At 35.4% G+C, this 23,139-nt stretch overlaps 1 protein-coding gene across 1 annotated transcript in view; it reads right to left on the bottom strand.

Moving 5' to 3' along the window:
* The window catches only part of TRHDE (thyrotropin releasing hormone degrading enzyme), a gene marked incomplete at both ends in the record, with an annotated part of 207,291 nt that overhangs the window by 105,269 nt on the left and 78,883 nt on the right, over window positions 1-23,139 (bottom strand). Inside the window, 3 exons of the mRNA XM_079538556.1 lie at window positions 194-331; window positions 10,487-10,600; window positions 16,142-16,296. Of these exons, the coding sequence (XP_079394682.1) occupies window positions 194-331; window positions 10,487-10,600; window positions 16,142-16,296 (407 nt within the window). The remainder of the gene's footprint in view (window positions 1-193; window positions 332-10,486; window positions 10,601-16,141; window positions 16,297-23,139) is intronic.

Raw genomic sequence — 23,139 nt, forward strand, 5'->3', positions numbered from 1 at the left:
ATGTTGAATGTCATGGGATAAAATTACTGTAGTGACGTGCTGTAGTATATCACAAACATATTCCACACAAATTAAAGTTTACCACCTAGTAACATTATGAATGTATTCTTGAGCATTTGTTCTACAGACAGAACATAATCTTCTAATAGTAGTGACAAATCTCATAGAAATAGATAAGTTTAATTAGTCCCACCTTTTTATATGCAATCCAGTCAAACACCCTGTCAATGTCTGTGGCTTGCTGCACCTCCTGGGATACTGGATGCGAACTGGTCAAACCATCTAGCAACATCACTTCATGTAGAACATCTGTCAGAAATCTCTGCTTTTCCTGAAATACAGCATAAGCAATAGTATCACATACACGTTTACAATAATGTAGAAATGATGCATGGTTACCAGAGGCAGCCTCTATATGACAGTTAGCTAAAATGTGACCTTCTGGTCTGAACGTAAGCCACTATCACACCTTAAAATCTTGAACAGTTCTACAGAACAGACAGGAACTAACTCTAGCATCAGAGACCCCTCTGACTTGAGATCATTTGCTGAAATAAGTTAGTTGAAATATTACAGACTATTATGGAGTCAAAATGTATCTACATTAGAGACATTAATTTAGCTACTTTATATTGTAGACTGCAATTCTGATTACCATAACTATTCACTCCCAGTTACTCAGGCTGGAGACAAAAGAGAAAGTGGCATAGTCTTCAATCACAAAAACTTATGTATGGTACAGATTAGCACTCAATGAGCTCCTTGCATACACAGGTACAAACTCTTTTGACAAAGATGACTAAACACAATCATTATTGTTTTATTGTGTAGATCAAAGGCATAGTAAGGCTTAAGTCACTTGACTCTTAGAATCAAATTCATAGAGCAGGTCAACATGGGATAGAATGATGAACAGAGCCCAAAGTGTCACAGCAAATATGTGCATCATCTTTCTTAAATCCTGTAAAGAAATCATTTCTCCACATGAGCTCATTTGCTCTAAAAACATTATCTCCATTATTTCATAATTTCTGTGCAGAGAAAACCACTATTATGTCTGTTTACGAGTGAGACTACCACTACATGTAGAAGTCAAATGACATAGACAAAGTCACAGCTTCATCAGAGGCAGGTGCAAACCCAAACAATATCTAACATACTACTGATTTATTCCTATATCCTCTATAAATATGGATTGCAGAGGTATGTCAAAACTGCTGCATATTTACTCTGGCAGCAACATTAATTAAATGTTCAGATATACTCTATGAACTGTGGCGCATTCACTCTTAGAGTACAAGTAGATATGACTTTTTCAGTTGAGAAATGACATACTGTAAAATGTCCTCATATTGCATTCATATAGATGTATCTACTCCAACATGCTGTGTCAGGAAAGAAGAGCTTCATTTCCTTGGTTTTCAAGTCACAAATAAATGCAGAGTGAATTAAAAATTATGGAAGATTTTTTTCCCCCTGAAATGACATATCTCAAACTTTCTGTAAGTACAAGATTTCCTGCATTAATGCTCCTCTAGTGCCATAGTGTACTCTAGAGAGTGATGCATTTTTTTTTCCAAAAGCTATTTTGATGTCCATAGATAAACTAGTCACACAATTACGTAATAAATTCTATATTTAATTTCTTGGGTGGTAAGGTTTTGGTATCAATGTGTTAATCTAAATCATATTTATAAGAAGCTGAAGAGCTGTTTCAGTGCTGATCCATCTGGAAATAAACCTCTACGTTAAAATTCATTAGAGCACAAGAAATGTACCTTGAGTTGATTGTATATTCAGGCAATTAAAAACATTGGATGCAGGGAAGCCAATTACCCAACACACATTTAGTGTTCTCAGCTGGCTGCATGAGGTAAGGTTTGTGAAGGGAAAAGTAATGTCTTGTTCATATTATTGTTCGTTACCAAATTTTCTCAGGCATGCACAGTTAGTAACTGTCCTTTTTTATGGGAAAACAAGAAGCATAGGGAAACAAGTATTATGACAGTCCCACTCAGGGGAAAACTACTGAGGTAGAAAGGATTGCAGATGCTTTGGTTATATCTCAGTCATGTTCTCTATTAGCAGCAGAAAATCTATTTCATCAGAAGTATGATATGCAACTCATACAGGTATAAACACACATAGGTATAGATCCGCCTCCAAAATTCATGTCTGAATATCACAGCTAATGAAAAGGTGTGGGAGTGGATTGTTACTGTTCAAAATTTACTCTTTTTCAATATCAAATATCAAAAGGATGTTGTTAATTACACGGGAAGACTTAAAGTATAGCAAACAGAATCAAGAAAATGAACATCATAAAATGAAGCTATAAAGAATATAAAAAATATTCAAAAACAAAGGCTATACTTTGGTTTTCTGTAGTGTCATGTTTTGTTTCGTTTTGTTTTTTCCTTATGTTAGCCTTTGACGAGCAGGAAAGGAGCATTTTAAATTCATCACAGTTCACTTGAGTTACCATATCTGGAAAGTTTTCATTAAAATTTATGGCAGACCATAACACTGACATACAACAAGAATATCTACTATGTCTTCAAACACGTTTGCATGCATTTTAGAGAGAATTAAGGTGGCTTTTGAGCTATAAAGCTGATTTCTTTAAAACAAAAGAATTTCCAAAGTATTCCCACCTTTTCCCTTCAAAATACAGTCTCTGAGAGTAGATTTCAAAACAAGACTCTGGTATCTGCAGAACTCTAGGGAGATACTGAGAGAAGAATTTCCCAGTTGAGAGCAGGCATTCAGCGTGAAGAGACAACAGAAAACTGAATTGCAGAAAGAAACTAAAACCACCTTAATTATTTTGTTAAAGAAGCAACCATTTCAGCTATTAGAGTCATAGCTGAACATTAAGGGGAAAAGGGCAACACATGTGACCAAATTGCTTATAATGACAGAAGAGGGGCCTTTTATTCCCTAGTTATTTTACCTGATGCAGTACACTGGAATTGATCTGATTTAGCATGATATCTACTGGACTAAAGAAACACATAGCAGAGAAAAGAGAATCAATTTTGGAATTCATTTAATGAGGCCACTGAGCTGTCAAACTGGTAGGTGACAGCTTTGCAGCTAACATGAAACAATTACAAAATGTTGTTGAAGATCGCTCTCCTCCAAGGGAGTTCAGCTGCAAGAGAAAAGCCAAAGACTGTGATTCACCTGTAAAGAAAAGGAGGCTTCAGATAAGTCTCTGGGTTTTGCCTGGAAACTGTTAGTAGGTGTACATAAGCACAAGGCAGTGCACTGAGCAAGAGCTGGTATGATGACAGCAGAAGCCTACTCTGAAATAAGACTGAAATAAGGGCAGAAATGCTTCCACTCAAACCTATGCCTTTCTTTAAAGGCAAGCAGGAAGTTACTCCATTTCTTATCTTCCTACTACCCACTTGGCATCCAGCCTCTTTTTTTCTTCTCCTTAGCACCACCCTGGATCTGAGGGTAGTCAAGTCTGGAAGTCCAGGCTCTCTTGCAGTAAGAAAGATATGCTATTACTTTCTGTTGTTTTCCTTCTTGTACTTCCAGATGAAGAGACTGAAGTATTTTTATCAGGTTAGCATATCTTTTGAACATTTACATGTTCAGATTATTGCCCAAACACCAGTGGTCAGTAGATTCACGTACGTGTCTCTCCACAGCAATTACCTGTACTCTTGGCTGGTAAGACTTTCTTTTTTGGTACATGGTCATCTTGAAATGCCTAGTCCTTCTCTGAGCTTTCCCTTCCTTAGCCAACTTTTAAACAATATAAATATTCACTGCTATGGGTGAAAATGATATGGATAACAGGGTCAGAAACTGTAGCTGTAGCAATTCTTTCACACAATGGAAATAATCTGTAGATTTTTAAATGTGGATCTATAAATCATTCCATAGCAATAAGAACGAGGAATAAGAAACTGGCTACCCTCCAACATGCTGACCACCATTCAAGTAGTCTATCTTTAAATGGAAAGAATAACTTGTGAAATAACATTTTTTTACGCAAAAGACTCTACCTTCAAGATCCAATAAAAATGTAATAGGATAACAATGACGTAATGGAAAGAGACTGAGATACCATATTGAGACATAATGTGCAAGTTAAATGGCATGGCAACAATGTAATAATTTTAGCCACATGATTTCTAAAAATTAATATGAAGTAGCAGGGAAAATAATTAAAATGAAAAAAAGAAAAAAGAAAGAAAAAAAAAAAAAAAAAGAAAAAGAAAAAAAACCATCCAAGCGTGAAACAAAAGGAATAACACAATAAAAGCCAAAACTGATAATTAGTATGCAGAAGAGATCAAAGGCCTCAATATTAAAGGCACTACTTTCTTCTGGGACTGCTATTCAAATGGTTCATGGACTGAGAAATCTACATGAATAAAGCTTAATATTGGTGAGCAAACTGCAAATGATTTCCCTGACAAACCTGCTGGAAATATCTTATCCAAATTTTACTAGCCATCAGCAATACAAAGGAGATGAGTGATCTCTCATGCCTGACAAAAATCAGCATTTGCAATATGTGGTACTTCAGTTTATAGGGAAAGCACACCCCAGGGAAAAAGAAATAGGGGCAGATTTTGAAAGCAATGAAAGAATTCTAGCATACACACTACCAGGAAGTTGCAGTTCAAACACAGTACATTTTCGGGTGAAACTTAACAAACTGCAAGGGAATATAATCTGTGAGGAAACCACAGGTTCAAAAAAAAATAAAAATACCTCAAGGAAAGGAAAAATCCAATGGGAGCCAAAATAAAGTCCTTCCTGTCTATATATTTAAAAATACTACATTGTCATAGTGTGGGATGTCTCCTGAGTACTCGCAAATGAATACAGAATTTTTCTCTCTTTCTCCTCCCAACTGTATTTTGAGAAGATTACAGACAACTTTTTTAATTTATATCTCTGCATGTGTGCCTCAATTATGTGCATAGTTTGTTGAAGGAGGCCTGCAGCAGATTCTACTTTTATCAACTATGAATATGTCACAATTCCCATGTCTACCTCCATAACTCTCTTATATCAGGAAAGAGAATTTGAAATGTATATTCTCTTGAATGAAATGCCAAACCAGATAAACCATGACCCCCCCAGGTGATATAACAGGTGATATATTTATAGTATACTATTTGTAGCATAAATAGCATATATATCACCTAGGAGTTTTTGTGAAATTTCACCAACTACTTCAACTGCGGTTTCCTGTCACCGCTCTGTTTTTCAAGTGTAACTTTCATTTGGTTGTATACCAGACTCATTTTGCCAAATATGGACCTACAGAAACAAAGGACACATTACAAAACAGTAAACATTATGAAAGGAAACATCCTCTACCTCCCCAAAATGCTTCAAGGAAAACTAATTTTACTCTTTCATTCAGAGAATCTGCTTTGCTATCTTGTATGCAATTGCCTTCAAAGAAATAAGAGTTGAACAAAAATAAGAGATTAACACTGATCTACATTATCTTCATATATTTGACCCCAAAACATTTTTAAAAGTTAGGCAACAAGGTACAAAGTTTGTCTTCCAATGCATCCACTGTAGAGAAAAATCTTCTCACCCTTAAGAAGCAGTAAATATTATCTAAATAAAGTCACTTTGAGATATTTTTTGGTACGCTGAGGCAACTTCCAGCTACAACTGGAAAATGCAATTACTATTTAGAGTATTTTTCAGGTGCTCTAACATTTGCATGCCTAGATTCTACCATCCTGAAAGCAATGAGGCTCAGCGAGCTGAGCTTTAAAGGCACCAAATATGTTTTGCAGAAACTTCAAAAATTATTTATCAGTTTATGTTTCAAGTAACTGCATGATGCACACAATTTTAAAACTAATGAGTAGCACATTCGCAACACATGAAAATACAAAAAGCAGTCTTTCAGTAAGGAAGCCTCTCATTATACTTCTAATTGCTTATCCGCTGAACTTCCCACCTATATTTCCTGAAGTGTGTATCTTTCTTTCACTAGGGTTGCCCTAAATTGAGTCCATGCCTTGGTCTTCCTCCTATATGGAAGTCAAAAGTTGTCATAAATATTCTTTCTCAAATTTGATGACAAATTGCTTTAAAAAAAATCAAAATTATGTGAAATTCAGCAAGTTCAATGAAGTTTCTTTCTGAAATATTAATATAAACCTTGAACTCAGAAGAATGAAAATCATATGACTGAAAAGCTTTCATAATAATGCAATTTCAACTGCTTTCTCAAGATGAGCCTATGATGACATGAAAAAAGAAGAGGCATTGACATTCTCCAAACCTATACTCAACCTCTTGAATAAATGTTTCATCTAAATGTTGATATTCATTTGTCTGATCTCTAAACGTTAAGAGTTTAACTATTTAAAACCAAGAATTCCAACTAATGTACCTTGCCAGAGCATATAAAGTGCAATGCAAGTCAAAGCACATTAAAGATAAGCATGTGTTTAATGGCAATATTCACTTCTATTACTTCAATCCTGTCAATAAGAAGGATTGGAAATTAGGATTAATCAAGGATCTAGGCAGAGTGTTCCACAGTGTTCAAAGTACTTAATGTAATGAAGTTTACTTAAACCGCTTTCTATTAACTTTCCAGGCACAGATAATTTCTTGCATTTTAAAAACAGAAATGTTGATATGTAACACCATTATTATTTTCAGCTGCCTGTAGTAATAACAGATCCACCTAGAGTATGGAACCTCAGAGTGTGAAAAAAATACAGTTCACTTTAAGAAAGGTGAAGGATGTCCTTCCAGGCAGACACAAAAAATTTTACTGCAAATATTTTAATCACAGCTGTTGAATACTAAGAAAATCTTTGACAAACACAACTTTCCTTGTCTGTAAAAATAGTAAGCACACAAGAAAGTGGGAGATCTTATCCCAGAATTTTAACTGACAAAAAAGGCAGGGGATTCAAAGCAATCACAGATGTACCACACCTTGACTTATCCAATAAAGTTTTCACCAAAGCCAACTTTCATTTAATAAAAAAAACAAAGGGGGAGAAGGCAGTGAGGCTCTGTGAAGTGCTTTCTCAGCATCAAACAAGGTACTGACTGCTAGAGTATTTGACACTCATTTAATGGATGAAAGGGAAAATTACATGTCAGTAATTCCTGCTGTCATAGTCCTCAATACCTAACCCTGTGCCAGAGACTTTCAAGGACAAACATGATGGTTCCTTCCACTTGTAAATAAGGAGGAAAAAGATCAATCAATAAATTCATGGATCTAAAAGTCTGTGTTGAATTCCTTCTTTTACACAACCCTATACAAAGGAGTTCAAAATAACACCTAAAACAAGCAGAGAGAAAGAAGGAATATATAGTTGCTGTTGGACTTCTGAAAGGAATAAGGTGGATGAGAAATGACAGGGCTATGAAGAGCAAATTAGCAGTACATACTTTTTAATTTCAATTTTCTCCATTCTGTGATCCTAAAAAAAAAAAAAGCAGAAACAACTTTCACAAAGGGAGGATTTCCTTTATTGTACCAGTCAGAGGATCTCACACCTCAAGAAATTATATTCAGCTGCTGCTGCTTTTCATGGCATGAAGAGATAACCAAAACGTTATATGGTATGCTCTAATACAGAAATCTCATCTCTGAATTTCAAAGTCATGAAACAGCGACAGTCAAGGCACTTGCATACATATGGTTAATTGGAGTACACATGATTAAGCAATATTCTCTGATCTTTGGGGAAAACTGCTTGCAGCACAAAACACTTAATTTGGGGTGCAGGCAAGGTAAAAGCCTGAAACGGGAAGACTACTGTAAATGTCTAATGAGCAGCCAGTCGCGATATATCTCTTAGAAAATCAAAGGTAGCTTCACCTTTGAGAAGTAAAAAATAACATGCAGGGCCTTAAGTTGCAGCTGAGGGAACTAAGTGAGACTTTCGCTTTGACCTGAATTAACTTCAATTTTAATTTTAAAAGGACGTTAAAAAACCAAGGGTGAGATCATTAAAGCTCACCTTCCTGTTTTGAAACTAGAAAAACTTTGTCCATTTCTTCAGGAGAGTTCTGATGAACCTTACATTAACTGCAACAGATAACAGAAGCCTCTGTCAGAATGACTCTTCTCATTCTGTTCTTGAAACTGTTTACCCAAATTTCAACATAGCATAAGAATGGATAGAGTTTATTAAAAATTGGACTTCCTTTCTCATTAAGTTTACACATCCCAGTGAACTACGTAAATGCCTTGTGGACACAACAAGAAACTAAACTTTCTGGAAGACTCAATAAGGTGCAATAGTTCATGTTTCGTGGCATTTTCGGTAATCCTGATATCTAATCATCTATCCTCTGGTAAAAGAAGAGTTAATAAAACAACTCAGGGAAAACTGATGAGATTAAAAAAAAAAATTAGAAGAGGAAGAAATGTTTAAGCAAGCTAAGGAATGTAGAGAAGAAAATGATACCAAATCTATGAATTCCACATAAAATGCACGCTGCAAAAAATACACAGCTTCACTAAGGGGTAGCATCTCTAGACAAGTAGCAGCAAAATATGAGGAGCTTATGTCATTTCAACAGTAAAAGCTAGTAAATCTCCTACAATTTAGACAGGAAGCTGCAGATATTTGTTTCAGATGTACCCATACTGTCCAGGTTTCTAAACAAAGCCCTTTTCCAGGAATCTACTTGCAGTCTTCAGTGAAAATATAATAAATATTCTTTAATAAACTGAAATGAAACTCAATTTGACATTTTAGTTCATGGACTTCTTAAAGAAAGTTCCAAGAGTAAAATTTCAAAACTGCAAGACAAAGAAATGAACTAACTTTTCCCATTCTTTAGAAAGAAGGAGAATTTTGGCATAGCACACTCCATTTTCTTGAAGCAAAGAGCTCTATGATCATATACACAGTATCTTTTATTTTTATTTCACAATAACTGCTGACAAAACACCAACGAGAATGTTGCAATATATTCCTCTTTAACCAACATTATAGAAAATAAGATTTGTAGTTCTTGATTTTACTATTGATCCATGAAGCTTGTATCCTTCATTTTTGAAAAAAAATCTAAGTTGTTTGGAACAACTTTTCATTTTATAAAGGCTCATTTTTTGTTTGTCCAACTTAATAAATGTCTCTATGATCTAAACAGGAAATGCTCTTTTATATCAATTACAACGATATCCAGCAAGCCAAATTCCAGTTACTTTTGTTTCCTCTTCTTACAATCTTTATAAGGCTGAAGGGTCAGAATATTGATTTCTACAGTAGTCTACAAAAGAATGCAGCATGCTTAAATGTTTAACTCAACAAGTGTTTCATCTTACAACCATTTTTCTAAGAATTTCTAATTAATATTAACCGAATGTTTATGAAAAGTTTATTTCTACCTTCTTTTTAATATAGGGGAAAAAAAACTGACACAACAGTATTTTTCCAGACACAGACATACTACTTCAGCTAATTCTAATTTATGCAGCATGTGTCTGATTTCCAAGCTTAACACTCATACCTTGTTCAATCCATTTGTTTTGCCTGTATTCTGCTAAGATATGAGGAGTTCACATGATGGGCATGTCATTTGCATAACACTGAATATTACATTCATTCCACAGAAATCTCAAGCAAGCATTCTATATTCCAAATGACTTCTAAAACAAAGTTATTCCACATTTGTTGAACTGATTATGTGAAGAACAAATGATGGATGATTTGAAGATAAAATTCAGTGTATAAACATTGTCATCTACAGCATTTCACTATGCTAATATCATAAAAGACTGCCAGATTCTATTGCATTCATAATTAGAATGATTACATTGTAATTCAGGATGTGTTTTTCATAAAGATTAAGAGAATGAGTTTTAATACAACCAAAGCCACGTATACCAAGTAAGTTTACCTATACAAGACAGATGTCAGTTCAGATGAAGATTTGTTTTTCTACTTCAATTATAAATTTTGCTACTGCAATTATAAATCTAAACTTACACCAACAACAAAATATTAAAATACTACAAAGAATTTGAACTGCACAAGAAGCATACGTAAACAAGATTACCCATACAACAATAAGGGTAAACTTGGAGAGAAAAGAACAGAATACTCTAAGAAAATATTTTCAAGTTCACAGTATGTTTTAATCAAACATCTCTTTTACATTTTTGATCTGGATTAAATTCAATGTTCTGTCTATTTTCATAGACGGTCCATGTTAAATCATAACAGCTGTAATCCAAAACGTTTTTCAGCAAAGAGACAGTAGTTATTTTAACACTGGGTTATGATAGACATGACCTTACTTCTTTTGTAATAAATTGCAGATTACACTTTTGGAATGCTTTCAAATTATTTCACACCTTGTGAGTTTGCTTTATTAGACATCTGATACTTTCATGCATCATTTCTTGTTTTTCAGCAGTCCCCGTCTATAGCAGAAGCAGGAGTATGCCAGGAAAAAAACCTTGCTGCAGAGTTTCAGTATAAATGAAATAAAACATACTTACCATGTTCCATCCTGGGTAGAGGTAGTCTGTCCCAATAAATTCAAAATAGTGCGCAAAACCCTCTTTCAACCACACATCCTCCCACCAAACTGGAGTCACGAGGTCACCAAACCACTGCAAAGGAAGTTTACATAAAAAAAAAAAAAAAAAAAACCTTTTAGAAAATCATGCTTGCATATATCACGTTATAGAGAGCAGATTCTTCACAAGTTTCAATAAAAGCAGTAGCTTATAGCATTGAGAGGACAAGCAGATTTTTTTCATATACTATTGAATTAAGCATTTTTACAGGATGCACATAAATTAATTAAATGAAATATTAGAAAAGAACTAGTATGCACGGCATTGCTTTACTTATCTAAAGTAGATGTTTACCTCTGTTTAAGGAAGTAACCAATACAACGAGAGAAAAATGTGAAACCAGCTTATTTGAGCTAGGAACACATGGATACTTCACTGTGTATAACGTGAATATTTAAGAACTGGAAACATAAGCTCTCTCTCTATTCTAGGCCTATATTTCAGCATTTCTTCCTCTGTAAGGTCTGCCTGTTAAGATTTACAACAATACTGACATTCATTGGCCACTTTCCTAAGGAAAGCTGTTTCATGCAACCCCCTCTGTGAGTAAGCCTCAGCACTATCAAAACAGGGAGCTGATCTGGGTTGTAGCCACAAACTTATCATGGCAGAGGACTAGTAGGTGCCACAGGGATTTTAGCCAAAGATAGGATGATCGCCAGAAAAGGAATGGGGACAAACAAATACAAGAAATTGGGCTTCATCAATTCTACTGCTCACGTATCACGCCGTATAAATGATTGTAATGACTCTGGGCAACCTGGGAATATCTTAACATAAGTGACAAGAGCAGAAACACACGCATTATTTCAGAAAGTTATTTCACAGTCTCTGTAAAATCCTTTGCCAAAAAACAAACTTTGGCTCCTGGAAACAAACTTATTTTTAATGTGCTCAGAAGAGAGTCATTAATAATCAACAGGGATAATTTTGAGTTTTCGTATAGTTTTAAACTGATAGTAAACAGAAAGGGAGCAAATAAGTATTCCAGAGGGAGGCAACACACACGGACAGGTGCTGCTGCTGACACAAGTGAGAGAAGAAAATGAAGGAACATGGGGTTGGCCAAGTAAGCAGTTTCTTTTTAGGATGATTGGCATATCTGAAGGCTTTGTCCAGCATCTCAATGAAAGATCTTGCTTCTGTGCACGTCTTTGTTGAGGGAGAATAGCGCACAGGGAGGATCAATGCCATGACTACGATCCTTCATGAAATGAACACAGGAGCTCCAAAGAACAGATGACAGAAACAGAGATTAACAGATTGCCCCACAGTGTTCAGTAAATAGGATTTGAAAGAAAAATGAAGCAAAATGCGAAATTGAACATTAGCGGCAATGAACTGAAGAATTTCAGGGTAAAAGATGGGGTTGACAAAAGTCTTATTCACATGCTAAGTGAAACAAACTTACTGGATAGTTGAACATAACATAGCTAAGGGTATTAAATTAACTCTCTACGGGACCAACAGAGATAAAGATCGATCTTAAGAATATTTATCTGAAAAGGTAAAGAACTACTGAAAATCTTTTTATGTATATAATGCACAATTTTAAAAATTAGAGTAATACGTTACCAAAGTAGTACAAAAATTATACTTATTCTAGAATACGTTGACTAAATGATTTCTAACGTTAAAAAGGTTAAACACAGCATCGCAGTGCTTATGTCTTGAATTACAAGACTGCTGAACAGATTAGAAACCAGTAACAGTCAGGGTACACTACAACTACTCAGAAAGAGGTTTAAACAGTAAAACTTATCAAATTTGTAATATATATTCTTGCAACTCAAAAGAATTTGTAAAATTATTTGTTAAAGTAGAACAGTGAAATACTTTAAAGTTAGATTAAAAAAAAAAAAAAAGACTTAAGAAGGAGCCTAGCTTTATCATCTTAGCTGAAAAGTGGAAAATATGAATTTTGCTGCATTCCCAATATTTGTTGTCAGAATCAATATTTCATTTATTCCTCTAGGAGATTAATGTGCTTATTTAGTAATGACAAAATTAAAAGTTTTCATTGTCATTTAATCATCCTGGAAGAAAACTATTTAACAGAAATTAAAACTGCATATAATATCAGTATGAAACCATCAGGAATTTGCCTAACTAGTCTTGAATATCATAGAGAATATTACTGTTAGAGAAAGCAGTCCCAGAGAATGCAATTAATGAAGACCAATATTCAAGAAGAATTGTACGATTATCGTTATAGGTGTTACATGTCTGAAAGGGAAACATTAAGTGAAGCATTTCATTTAAGTAATTGCTCATGTATTTATTTATTTGTGTGTTTGAAGAGGGATGCTATTTGCCCTGAGTGACAATGTTGGTTTTTTTTTTTCATTTTCGGAAAGAAAAACGAATTGAAATACATTGGTTACATAAATTGCTTGTTTCCCTCAGTTATTTGTGTTCATCCTGACGCAAAAGGCACTTACCTTCATTACAGACACACTGAAAAGGTACTCCTTCCCATGCACTTTTCTTACAGATTATTAAAAAAAAAAACAAAAAAAACAGTGGCTTAGGGTTTTTTAATTTTCCTTCTGCATTCATGCATGTTTAACTGAAGTTTTGTGCTCAGGGGGGAGAACTAACAAAAAAATATGGTGATTAAATTCAAACAACTTTTTCTTCAAAGGCTGTAAGTGGGGTTGATCTGTGATATGCAAATAAAATGGATTGCTAATTTAACAGAATTATTTTAATAAATTATGGTAATTATTTTGAGCTATTAACTTAAGATGCTATAAATATGTCTGTATTGACTAATATATCATTTGTGTTCTGGGGCTCGGAGGGAAAGCTTTAATGCAGAAATACTCCACCTTCTGCCATTTATTAATTTTTTTTAAAATACTTGAAGTGTTCTAAAACATTCAAGCTGTAATATCAAGCACTAAAAGCCTAAAAATGATGAAACTAAAGCTAGCTGTATTAAATACGTCCTTCCTAAAACTTGTATCTAAAATAAGAATCTAGTCAAGCATTACAAAGTCACCTGTGAAGAAATCAGGCATAAAATTCTCTCTTGAATTCTTTGCACGTGTACTTTGAGGACCACAGAATTTCTTTGTAATTCTGCAATGATGCCTCTGTGTTCTAAAAACTGCAGTTCACGACCAAATGCATATAAAATGCTCAATTGGTTTAGGAATTCCAATCTTGAACAGTCACATCTAGTTTACAATCCCAATTCTTAATTTTATCAATTTATTTGAATCTCAGGTATATCATTTGCTGCGTTACTGTAAGGGACAAAGGCATCATATGGCACAGTTCCATACTGTACTAAGATATGCTGTGTATGTATTCAAGTAGACTTTAAAATCAAGGAGCACTATATGATGAAACAGGGCAATGACACAGTTCTTCTTTAATAACAAAAAGAAAAACAAACAAACAAACAAACATATTTTAGGGCAGTTCCCTTTCATCTTATTGGAAATCTTCAAAATTACATTAAATATAAAGTAAAGCTGTAGATATGGAATCTACTTTTGGCAATGTCAGTAGAGATTTTCATTAGTCCTTGTTTTTCAATGTATAAAAATCAGTGAAGAGATATTCTCGAACCACCACAGTTTAGAAGACTAGACTATGAACAAGAGAATGAAAAATAAATTGAATAATTAACAATTAAATAGCAGCGGCAAGAGATCTTGGATCCAATCTGACCTCAGTTCAACATAGAGCAAAGATACTATCATTTATGCTCCTGACCTACATGAGCCAGAGTTATAGTTTCCTTGAGGAAACTGCAGCAGAAAACTCTGGTTACAGAATAAAAAATACTGTCTGGGCAATATCAGTGTTTTGTGTTATGTATTTTTGGAGGGTTTCTGTCTTTAAATTTTATTTGCAGTTGAATGATCTGTATTCTATGTAACTCAATTCTGCATTTAAAAAGTAGAGTATTAACTATTGTATCAATTTGCCCACTAAGCCGAGCAAGGCCTTGATATGTATAACTCTAAAACAGAAACTGCAGCAACAAGAATGAAGGAAGATACTTCTGATTAAGTGAACATTCCTGGAAGTAAAATGAGAACAGACACCAAATAAGTTTCTCATTCGCACTTTTAAGGCCACTTAAGAGCACACAGCTACCATAAAATAAATTCACATATAGTCTTTTCCAACTTCGATATTCTCTGAAGTTCCCAAAACAACACATTGACAGAGAGGCTCAATGAGAATCAGTTCCAATGAGAATCAAACAAATAAACTTTGCAGATATTGATGTTATAATTGCTCACATATTACATATAAACTGCTTTGGAAGGAGAGGAAATAATTTCAGCAGCGAAAAAAATAACTGGAAGCAATGAAATGGCTTCTGAAAAAGGAAGACTTGAGCAGAATGCAAAGAAAAAGTTATCAGTTGTTGGATTTAAAGAGTTACAGAAAAGGTTCTGAAGGAGACTGCAAAAAACCCTCTACTCAGGAACACTGAACCCCACAGTAGAAAAAAAAACACTATGTGGCAGAACGTAATACTAACCAGAGTTGGGATTTGGTGATCTAATATGTGTTTTCCACATCTTACTCCTCAGGCACCATGATTTTTCTAGCTGAACAGTGTGCTACTCTACTGTACTGCACAATAAAGAGCATATAACAAAATAAGATGATCACACTGAGAACAAACCAGCAATAACTTTCAATTAAAATGTCATGTTTTAGCTGAGGATTTAATATTCATCTACAGATTTAATGTGAAACATGAATACGAACTAAGCATTATTATTTCCAGGTTCATCTACCGTAACTCTATTATGAAGGCTCCCTTTTATATGGTACTTATATTTGCAGAAAGTGTTAAGAATATGCATTGCATTTTAAAGAATACTGTGTAAAGTCACAGATGTAAGCCATGCTGATTACACAGTTGGATTTTAACCTGAGGGCTATGATTATGCCTGTTATGAGTATAAGAAAGGGTTTCCTGGCCCTCAAGCACATTTCTTCAATAACATTTGCATTCCACTCAATATTACTAAACAGTCATAATGTGTTTAGTTGGAGATAAGATGGAAGAAATATGAAACAAATTGTAATATGGATTTATTACAAAGTTTTTTTATTGATAAAAATGTTTTTGTACATATAAAGACTCGATTGTCCATCATGAGTGAACAGAGGGTTAATACCAAACTTAAAAAAGGAAAAGAGAAGTGCATGTGTATGTGAGAGGAGACGAGTAAGACTACCAAGTTGATTTCACCAAAGCATTTTTTGACATGAACGTGCAACTCAGTATGAATCTGCTATGGTTCTGCAATAAATTCTTTTCTACCGTTATCGATGCGTATAATCTTCTGAATAACACACAAAACACATATGTTAAAATCATACAGAAGATAAGCAAGTTCTTTGTTACTGATTTTCTTCTTTACCCCCATTCTGACTCTTGTTTTTGCATTCTAGTTATGTGTCTTATAGATCCTCCTGTTATTTGGACTACACTCACAATAAAAGCTGTAACTGTTTGTGCAAATTCATTTTCAGTTTTGAAAAGGAATGCATGGTTTCTGATATAAGTACTATGTATCTGAATACTTTGAATACCTGATGACATAGCTCATGTACAATGACCATGGTGACATCCAGCAGGTATGATATAGAAGAAATGCTTGGATCCAGTAGTATCCTTTGCTCCACAAAAACACTCAGTCCCCAGTTCTCCATAGCAGCATAGGGATGTTTAGGCACAGCTAACAGATCTGAAAACAAAGAAAAAAATATGTTAACTTCCTTTGAAAGATATTTTACTGAAGAGCTATTGTAGATAAAGCCATAAACAATCATTAAAAACATTTTAAATAACATAAACATAAAAACAGGACTGTTAATTTCAGCTCTCTAGCATTTCTACTTAGGAAACATTAATAAAATATCAATTTTTGTTCTTATATCACTACCTGTTAATGATATTTATGTTATTTATGTAACAGTATTTAGTATTTTTAATTGAAGAAATTACCTACATAGAGTATAGATTATTTTACAATATCTTGATGTAGATTTACTGATGAGTTTGATGCTACTTCTCATGTTTACTACACCACAATGAAAGCAGTAGCATAGATTTTAACAAAAGTATTGTGTATCTTTTCATTAAAGTGACTTCTTTATGAACATCTTTCAAGCCAAACTATATGTAAGGATATACATTAGGGGAAGAATGAAGAAATCTTGTTTCGTAACAATTAGAAAGAATCATAGAATCATCACAGAATCATAGAATCACAAGTTTGGAAACAACCTGCAAGATCATCTAGTCCAACTATCTTCTCATTACCACTGCTACCACAAGCACTAACCCATATCTTGCAGCTCCTCATCCAGACACCTCTTGAACACTGCCATGGACGGCGACTCCACCACCTCCCTGGGCAGCCTTTCCAGTGCCTGACCACTCTCTAAGAGAAATAGTTTTTTCTCATGTCTAACCTAAACATCCTCTAGTACAGTTTGCAGCCATTTCCCCGGGTCCTGTTTGTTGCCTGGGATAAGAGGCCAAACCCCTCCTCACCCCAACCTCCCTTCGGGAAGTTATAGAGTGCAATAAGTTTTCCCCTGAGCCTCCTCTTCTCCAGACTAAACAATCCGAGCTCCCTCAGCCACTCTTCATAAGCCCTGTGCTCCAGACCCCTCACCAGTTTCATTGCCCTTCTCTGGACACGCTCCAGGGCCTCAATGTCTTTCTTGTAGTGAGGGGCCCAAAACTGAACACAGTACTTGAGATGCAGCCTCACCAGTGCTGAATACAGAGGGATGATCACCTCCCTGCTCCTGCTGGCCACATTATTTCTAATGCAGACCAGGATGGCATTGGCCTTCTTGGCCACCTGGGCACACTGCTGGCTCATGTTCAGCCGAGCATCAACCAACACCCTAGGTCCCTCTCTTCTTCACAGTCATCCAGCCACTCATCCCCAAGCCTATAATGCTGCGTGGGGTTGTTGTGCCCAAAGTGCAGGACCCGACACTTGGCCTTGTTGAACCTCAGCCCATTCACCTCAGCCCAGCGATCCAGCTTGGCTAAATCCCTCTGAAGGGCCTCCCTACCCTCAGACAGATAGACACCACCTCCCAGCTTGGTGTCATCTGCAAACTTACTGAGGGTACACTCAATCCCCTCGTCTAGCTCATCAATAAAGATATTAAACAAGATGGGTCCCAGTACTGACCCCTGGGGGACACCACTTGTTACGGGTCGCCAGCTGGACTTAACTCCATTCACCACTACCTGTTGGGCACAGCCCTCTAGCCAGTTCCTATCCAAAAAAGGGTAGACCTGTCCAGTCCACAGGCAGCCAGTTTCCCCAGAAGAAGCCTGTGAGGAACCGTGTCAAAGGCTTTGCTGAAGTCTAGGTAGACTACATCAACAGCCCTTCCCTCATCTACCAGTTTGGTCACCCAGTCGTAGAAGGAGAAGTTCACAAGCTGTTTAGAAGTTCACAAACTCTTCAGAATCTCCTTGCCAAAACAAGGCATCTTTCAGTACATAGTATTGCTAGCAGCCCCTCTGAGGATGGAGCTATTGACAGCCCTGTTTCAGTTCCACAGGCTGGAACAATGGCGCGAGATGCAATCAAAGATGAGTTACTTCAGCTTAGTACCCAGTAAGAGATAAAACAGTATGAAGAAGATGGGAATTCCATCTTATTTAAAAAAATATATTAAAATGAGTGACAGGAAATTTCTCTTAGTGGCAAGAGGTTCAAGAAGACACTATTACAATGGCTATCCAGATGCTAGTAAGATCTTAGAGAAAGTGGCTGAGAAGAAATTCAAATTGACCAGTCTGGAAACAGAGTAAACTGACATAAGGAATAAACAAGTACGCAGTGCTGCTCCACTGCAAAAATATCTAAAAGAGTCTAGAAACAGCTTCTAAGTCTACAAGAAGGCCAGTGCAAATCAGCCAGGCTTTTGGAAGCTATACTGTCACGTCAGCATGGTGCTCTTTTCTAGTTGAATTAATTAGCCTGGCTTCTTAATTAATTAGCCTGGCTAATGTACTCCTCTCATTTGGCTATGTTACTTCTGGTTCCAAAGCCAGTTCATTCCTAAAAAACACACATAGATTTAGGCAGTGGGATGAATGATCTCTGGATTGACTCCTCCCAAAGAAGTGAAATTATGACTTGTTTACAGACTGCAATTCTATTACAGCACACACATCTCCTACATTTTCCTATTTTGGTTTCCTTATCTACATGGTAGAATTGGCTTGAAGAACAACCTGACAGCAGGAGCTCTACTTCAGGATTCATAGAAAGAAGCCACAGAAATATCAGGAGTAGATAAAGAACTCAGATATATTTCAGTATTCCCCAAAAGGGGAATAAAAAAAAAAAAATTTTTTTGCAAGTAGTAAAAAAAACACAGACCTCAAGTGGAAGCGCAGAGAGAGCATAGCAGCTACTTCCAAATTAAAAAAAAAAAAAAACCCTGAAAATAGCCAAATTACAGAGGAACTACAAAGGATAAATAACAGATATTCATATAAAGGCAAACATTAGAACAAGAACCTAATTAAGGAGAGCAAAGCAAAAATCCAAAGCATGGTGTTCAAGAGGAGTCTGCCAGTTAATGCAGATTTACATGCTTTAATTTTCTTCTTCAGTTGAAACTTGAAACATACTACTTTTATAGAATAACTGCAATTTGTTATTACTAACATGAAAAAACTCCCGTCTGCTATACAAAGGAAAGATAAGCATTAAAAGATGACACAAAGGCTATAGGGTGAAATCACTGAACTTAATGGCAAATATTCATTAAATTTAAACAGGGACCTTTCCTATTCTTAGCTGTGTAAAGAAAGCTGTAACTTTTCCTGCAGTGATTAAACTTTCATTTAAAAAGTATCTTCAGAAGAACATAGAAAGAATGATTCTAATTTTCTCCCAGTTTTCAACAACTCCTTTCAAATCAGCAAAGTGATATGAAAATAAAACTATCCCAAAAGAAAAACTATTTCATACTTGCACTGATTGTTTTGCTTCCTTTCTCTCTTTTGCATTCATTTGAATTTTCTGGTCTTTCTTGTCAGTCATAGCAGACACATTTTGCTAGTGTCAGCAAATAATAAAGTGAAATAACTCTGTGGCACTGGGAAACTGAGGTCTCATGTTGTTCAGGAAAGGAGTTCACCCCCACCTAAATACAAAGGTATTTATTTAGCTTATTACTGACTGTTTCAGTATTTGTTCCATTGGCAATGGTCTGGTGGCTTAGATGGATGCATGGCAGCACTGACATACCAGTAAAACCCTCCAGTCTGACTGATGGCTAGCTGCCTTCTAGGCAGACAACAGCAGAGAAATACTCTAAATCACTTTCTTATTGCGCAATGCCATTGCTCTGCAAGCCTTGATATTCCTTTCACTCATCAACTAATGCACTGTAATGCCAAGAAGACAACTTCCTTAATCTCCAGCAACTGACAAACTGGACTCTGAATGTACTTGTTACTACAACAGGACAAATTCTTTTTCTTCTCATTGTCCATGTCTAAAATCAGAATTCCCAGTCTTACTGTTAATTCAGAAACAAAATTCTTCAGAAGTCAATCTTGATTGATCCCCAGATTCCTACCACCTTTAAACAAAATCCCCAATTTGGGTCCAAGACAATCATCTGCTCTATTATCCAGGGAGCAAAAATATTTCATTTCAGAGAAACAATGTTTGATGTTCAAGTCTCATCCGAGGAATTTGCATTTTCCTCTGCCTACTACACCACAAAAGAACTGAGGAAGGTCTCTAATGGTCCTCAAGGTGACACCCACTAAGGCTTAAAGATAATTTTCGAGGAGCAAGGTACAAAAGGAGGGGTAATTATGAACATTTTGATACAAACATTATTCACCCATTGTATTGCTCAAAAGCATTCTATATTAACTGCAAAAATATGAACTACTGAATATATAACAGCTTGTGCACATGCTGTATCCAGTTACTCTGCACAGTATTTAATTAAATTCTTTCTAAAGCACTCGTGAATGTTTGATTATGTAGATATTGCAGGGGAAATAGAAGTGTTTGTTATTGCTTGCAGAGAATAATATCCCCATGCATCATAAAAGTGTTACTTGAGATTTCCTGATACAGCAGGCAGAGGTCTGTGCACCACTGGAATAGAACTCCACCTCTTGGCCTTCACAGAGACTAAATTCATGACTGAATAAAATCACCACAGCTAAAATAAAATCATCACAAAAGCCATTCAAACTAAAAGGCGTTGGAACATCACATTAATGTACGACAGTGGTACAATTACTCTGATTCAAATTACTCAAATACATACAGATATTTCTGAAATACGGCCCTGTGCAAATCTCATTTTTCAGCAGTTCAGGTTACAAGAACTGTAAATAGCTCAGCAGCTCCTTTTACTTCCAAACATTCAATTAAGGCATCATAACTATGTGAGCTTAAATCAAAATATAATTGTCCAACATTATTAGCAAGTATCATCATCATACAAAATAGAAATTAGCAATTCATCACCTAACTTGGTCACAAAGAGAATCCACTTTCAACATGACTACCTATTAATTTAGCATTGGTGTAATTTGAAGATATGACACTGTTTTTTCTCTTTTTCTACTCATTTATAGTAGTGAATTCCCCAACTGTGAACATCATTCTAACTTTAAATGAGAGCAGAATTAGAATTAAATATGATTAAATGCAAAACAAGACGCAAGTGTCAAAGAGTACCCTGAATTTGAAGTATTTTCTTTCACTTCTTCATCTTCTCCACACCTATCATAACAATATGTTTAACCATCTTTGTTTTAAATGTTTGAACACACATCCTTACTATACATGAGTATGACTGTGTGCACAAAGTTATCTACACGAATGAAGATATTTACTAGTAGATACACTGTGATCTTGTATTAGCTGCTCGATTAAATGTAATCAAGGGATAGATCCTGCAGGACACAGAGCATTAAATTTCTTGTAATCAAGGAGAAAGAAAAAGCAACTACTGAGGAAAAAAGAATATATATAGGGAAAAAATACAAATTTTCTGTTATCAGATATGGTAAGTATCTCAAATGAATCTAAGAATCCTAAAACTCTGCAACTTTATACAAGAACATACAGTGAGAAAAACTAATTTTCTGACAAACATCTTTACGCATTTCCTTAATAAAATTAGGAAGCATACAGAGATAAACTGTTCATTGTGTGAACTCCACGTTTTTCTTTTCTAATCCTCATATCTATTTCAAAATTTAGACTAAAAATCTGCCTCTTAGAACATTTTTTTCACACTTTTCTTCAGAGAGGCTTTCTTCAACATTTCAAATATAGATTTCTTGATATTAGGAACTTCATTTTTTGATAGTGACTTTGACTAATTAAGGGAAAGTTTGTCTAGTATCAGGTAATTTTAATCTTGACAAATGAAAATCTCAAGTATGTTTTTGCCCTTTCACAATGCTGCATAATGCAATCAATATTTATTAAATCTCCCTAAAGGTCTTGTGCAAATGAATGCTGTTGAACAAAAATACAAACTATTTACTAAAAGAGTTTATAATTTATGCCACTCAGATGTCTTAATCAAAGGCATTTCTTTATCAACAGTAAGTAGAATGTGCTTTTCTGAAACAGAATACCATTCAATGATTTAAGGAAATTCAATGATTTTAAAGAAAAAGCCAACTACCAGAAGTGGCAGCATGGGTTAAAAATCATTATGCCAAATGGTAGGTACTGTAAGGAAATACACAGATCGGTGACTCAGAAAGAACTGATAATAGCCTTCATAAGAAGCGTCAAAATTTGCCACTCAAAAGCTTTCTTTCCTGTACTGTTTTCTTGGTATAACAGAGAAATATGTACCAGAGAAAGCAGGTTTTCCTGATATATGTACTTTCACTCCTTTAAAAGGCCTTTAGGGGGAAAAAAAGAAAAACCCCATCCCAGGCCTAGAAGAAATAATTCTGAAGCCAATAGGAGGGTCTCCACCTTCAACTACAGAACAAAGTACAACTAATGGATTCGAATGCATACTTTGAGATGAGTTAAGGAGATTGATTTCAAGAAATACTAAGAATACGTTTCCTGAAAACTAAATCACTTGTATTACCTGACTTTGAGCACTTAGCAGCTGGGTACCCCAAATTAGCTGTCTTTTTAACTTGTATTTTTATTTAAACCACTACTAAAGAGTATTTTGGTACTATCTGTACATGAATTATTCAAACACACATAAGCTGCAGACCACCTGGATGACAGGTGACATGGGAACTTTTTGAGTAACACTTCTGTTTGCCCAAATGCTTTTCCTGGCACCGATTTTATCTTTAGGGCTAAAGCACTGATGTCCTTCTACAAGCATGACACTTAGCAGGTGCACATGGATGCGAGCCTGCAGAGTTAATGCAAAGGTCTAAACCTGTTTGCCATTATTTCAGTCAAATCAAATGGCTTGTTGCAGACCCTGAGGAGAAATCACTGACACACAGCAGTTTATTGCTGGTATTTCTCCTGCTTCTTACTGTTGTACAAAATATTACTTAACATTAAGTGACA

Source organism: Tetrao urogallus (assembly GCF_951394365.1).
Source record: "Tetrao urogallus genome assembly, chromosome: 1".
NCBI lineage: Eukaryota > Metazoa > Chordata > Aves > Galliformes > Phasianidae > Tetrao > Tetrao urogallus.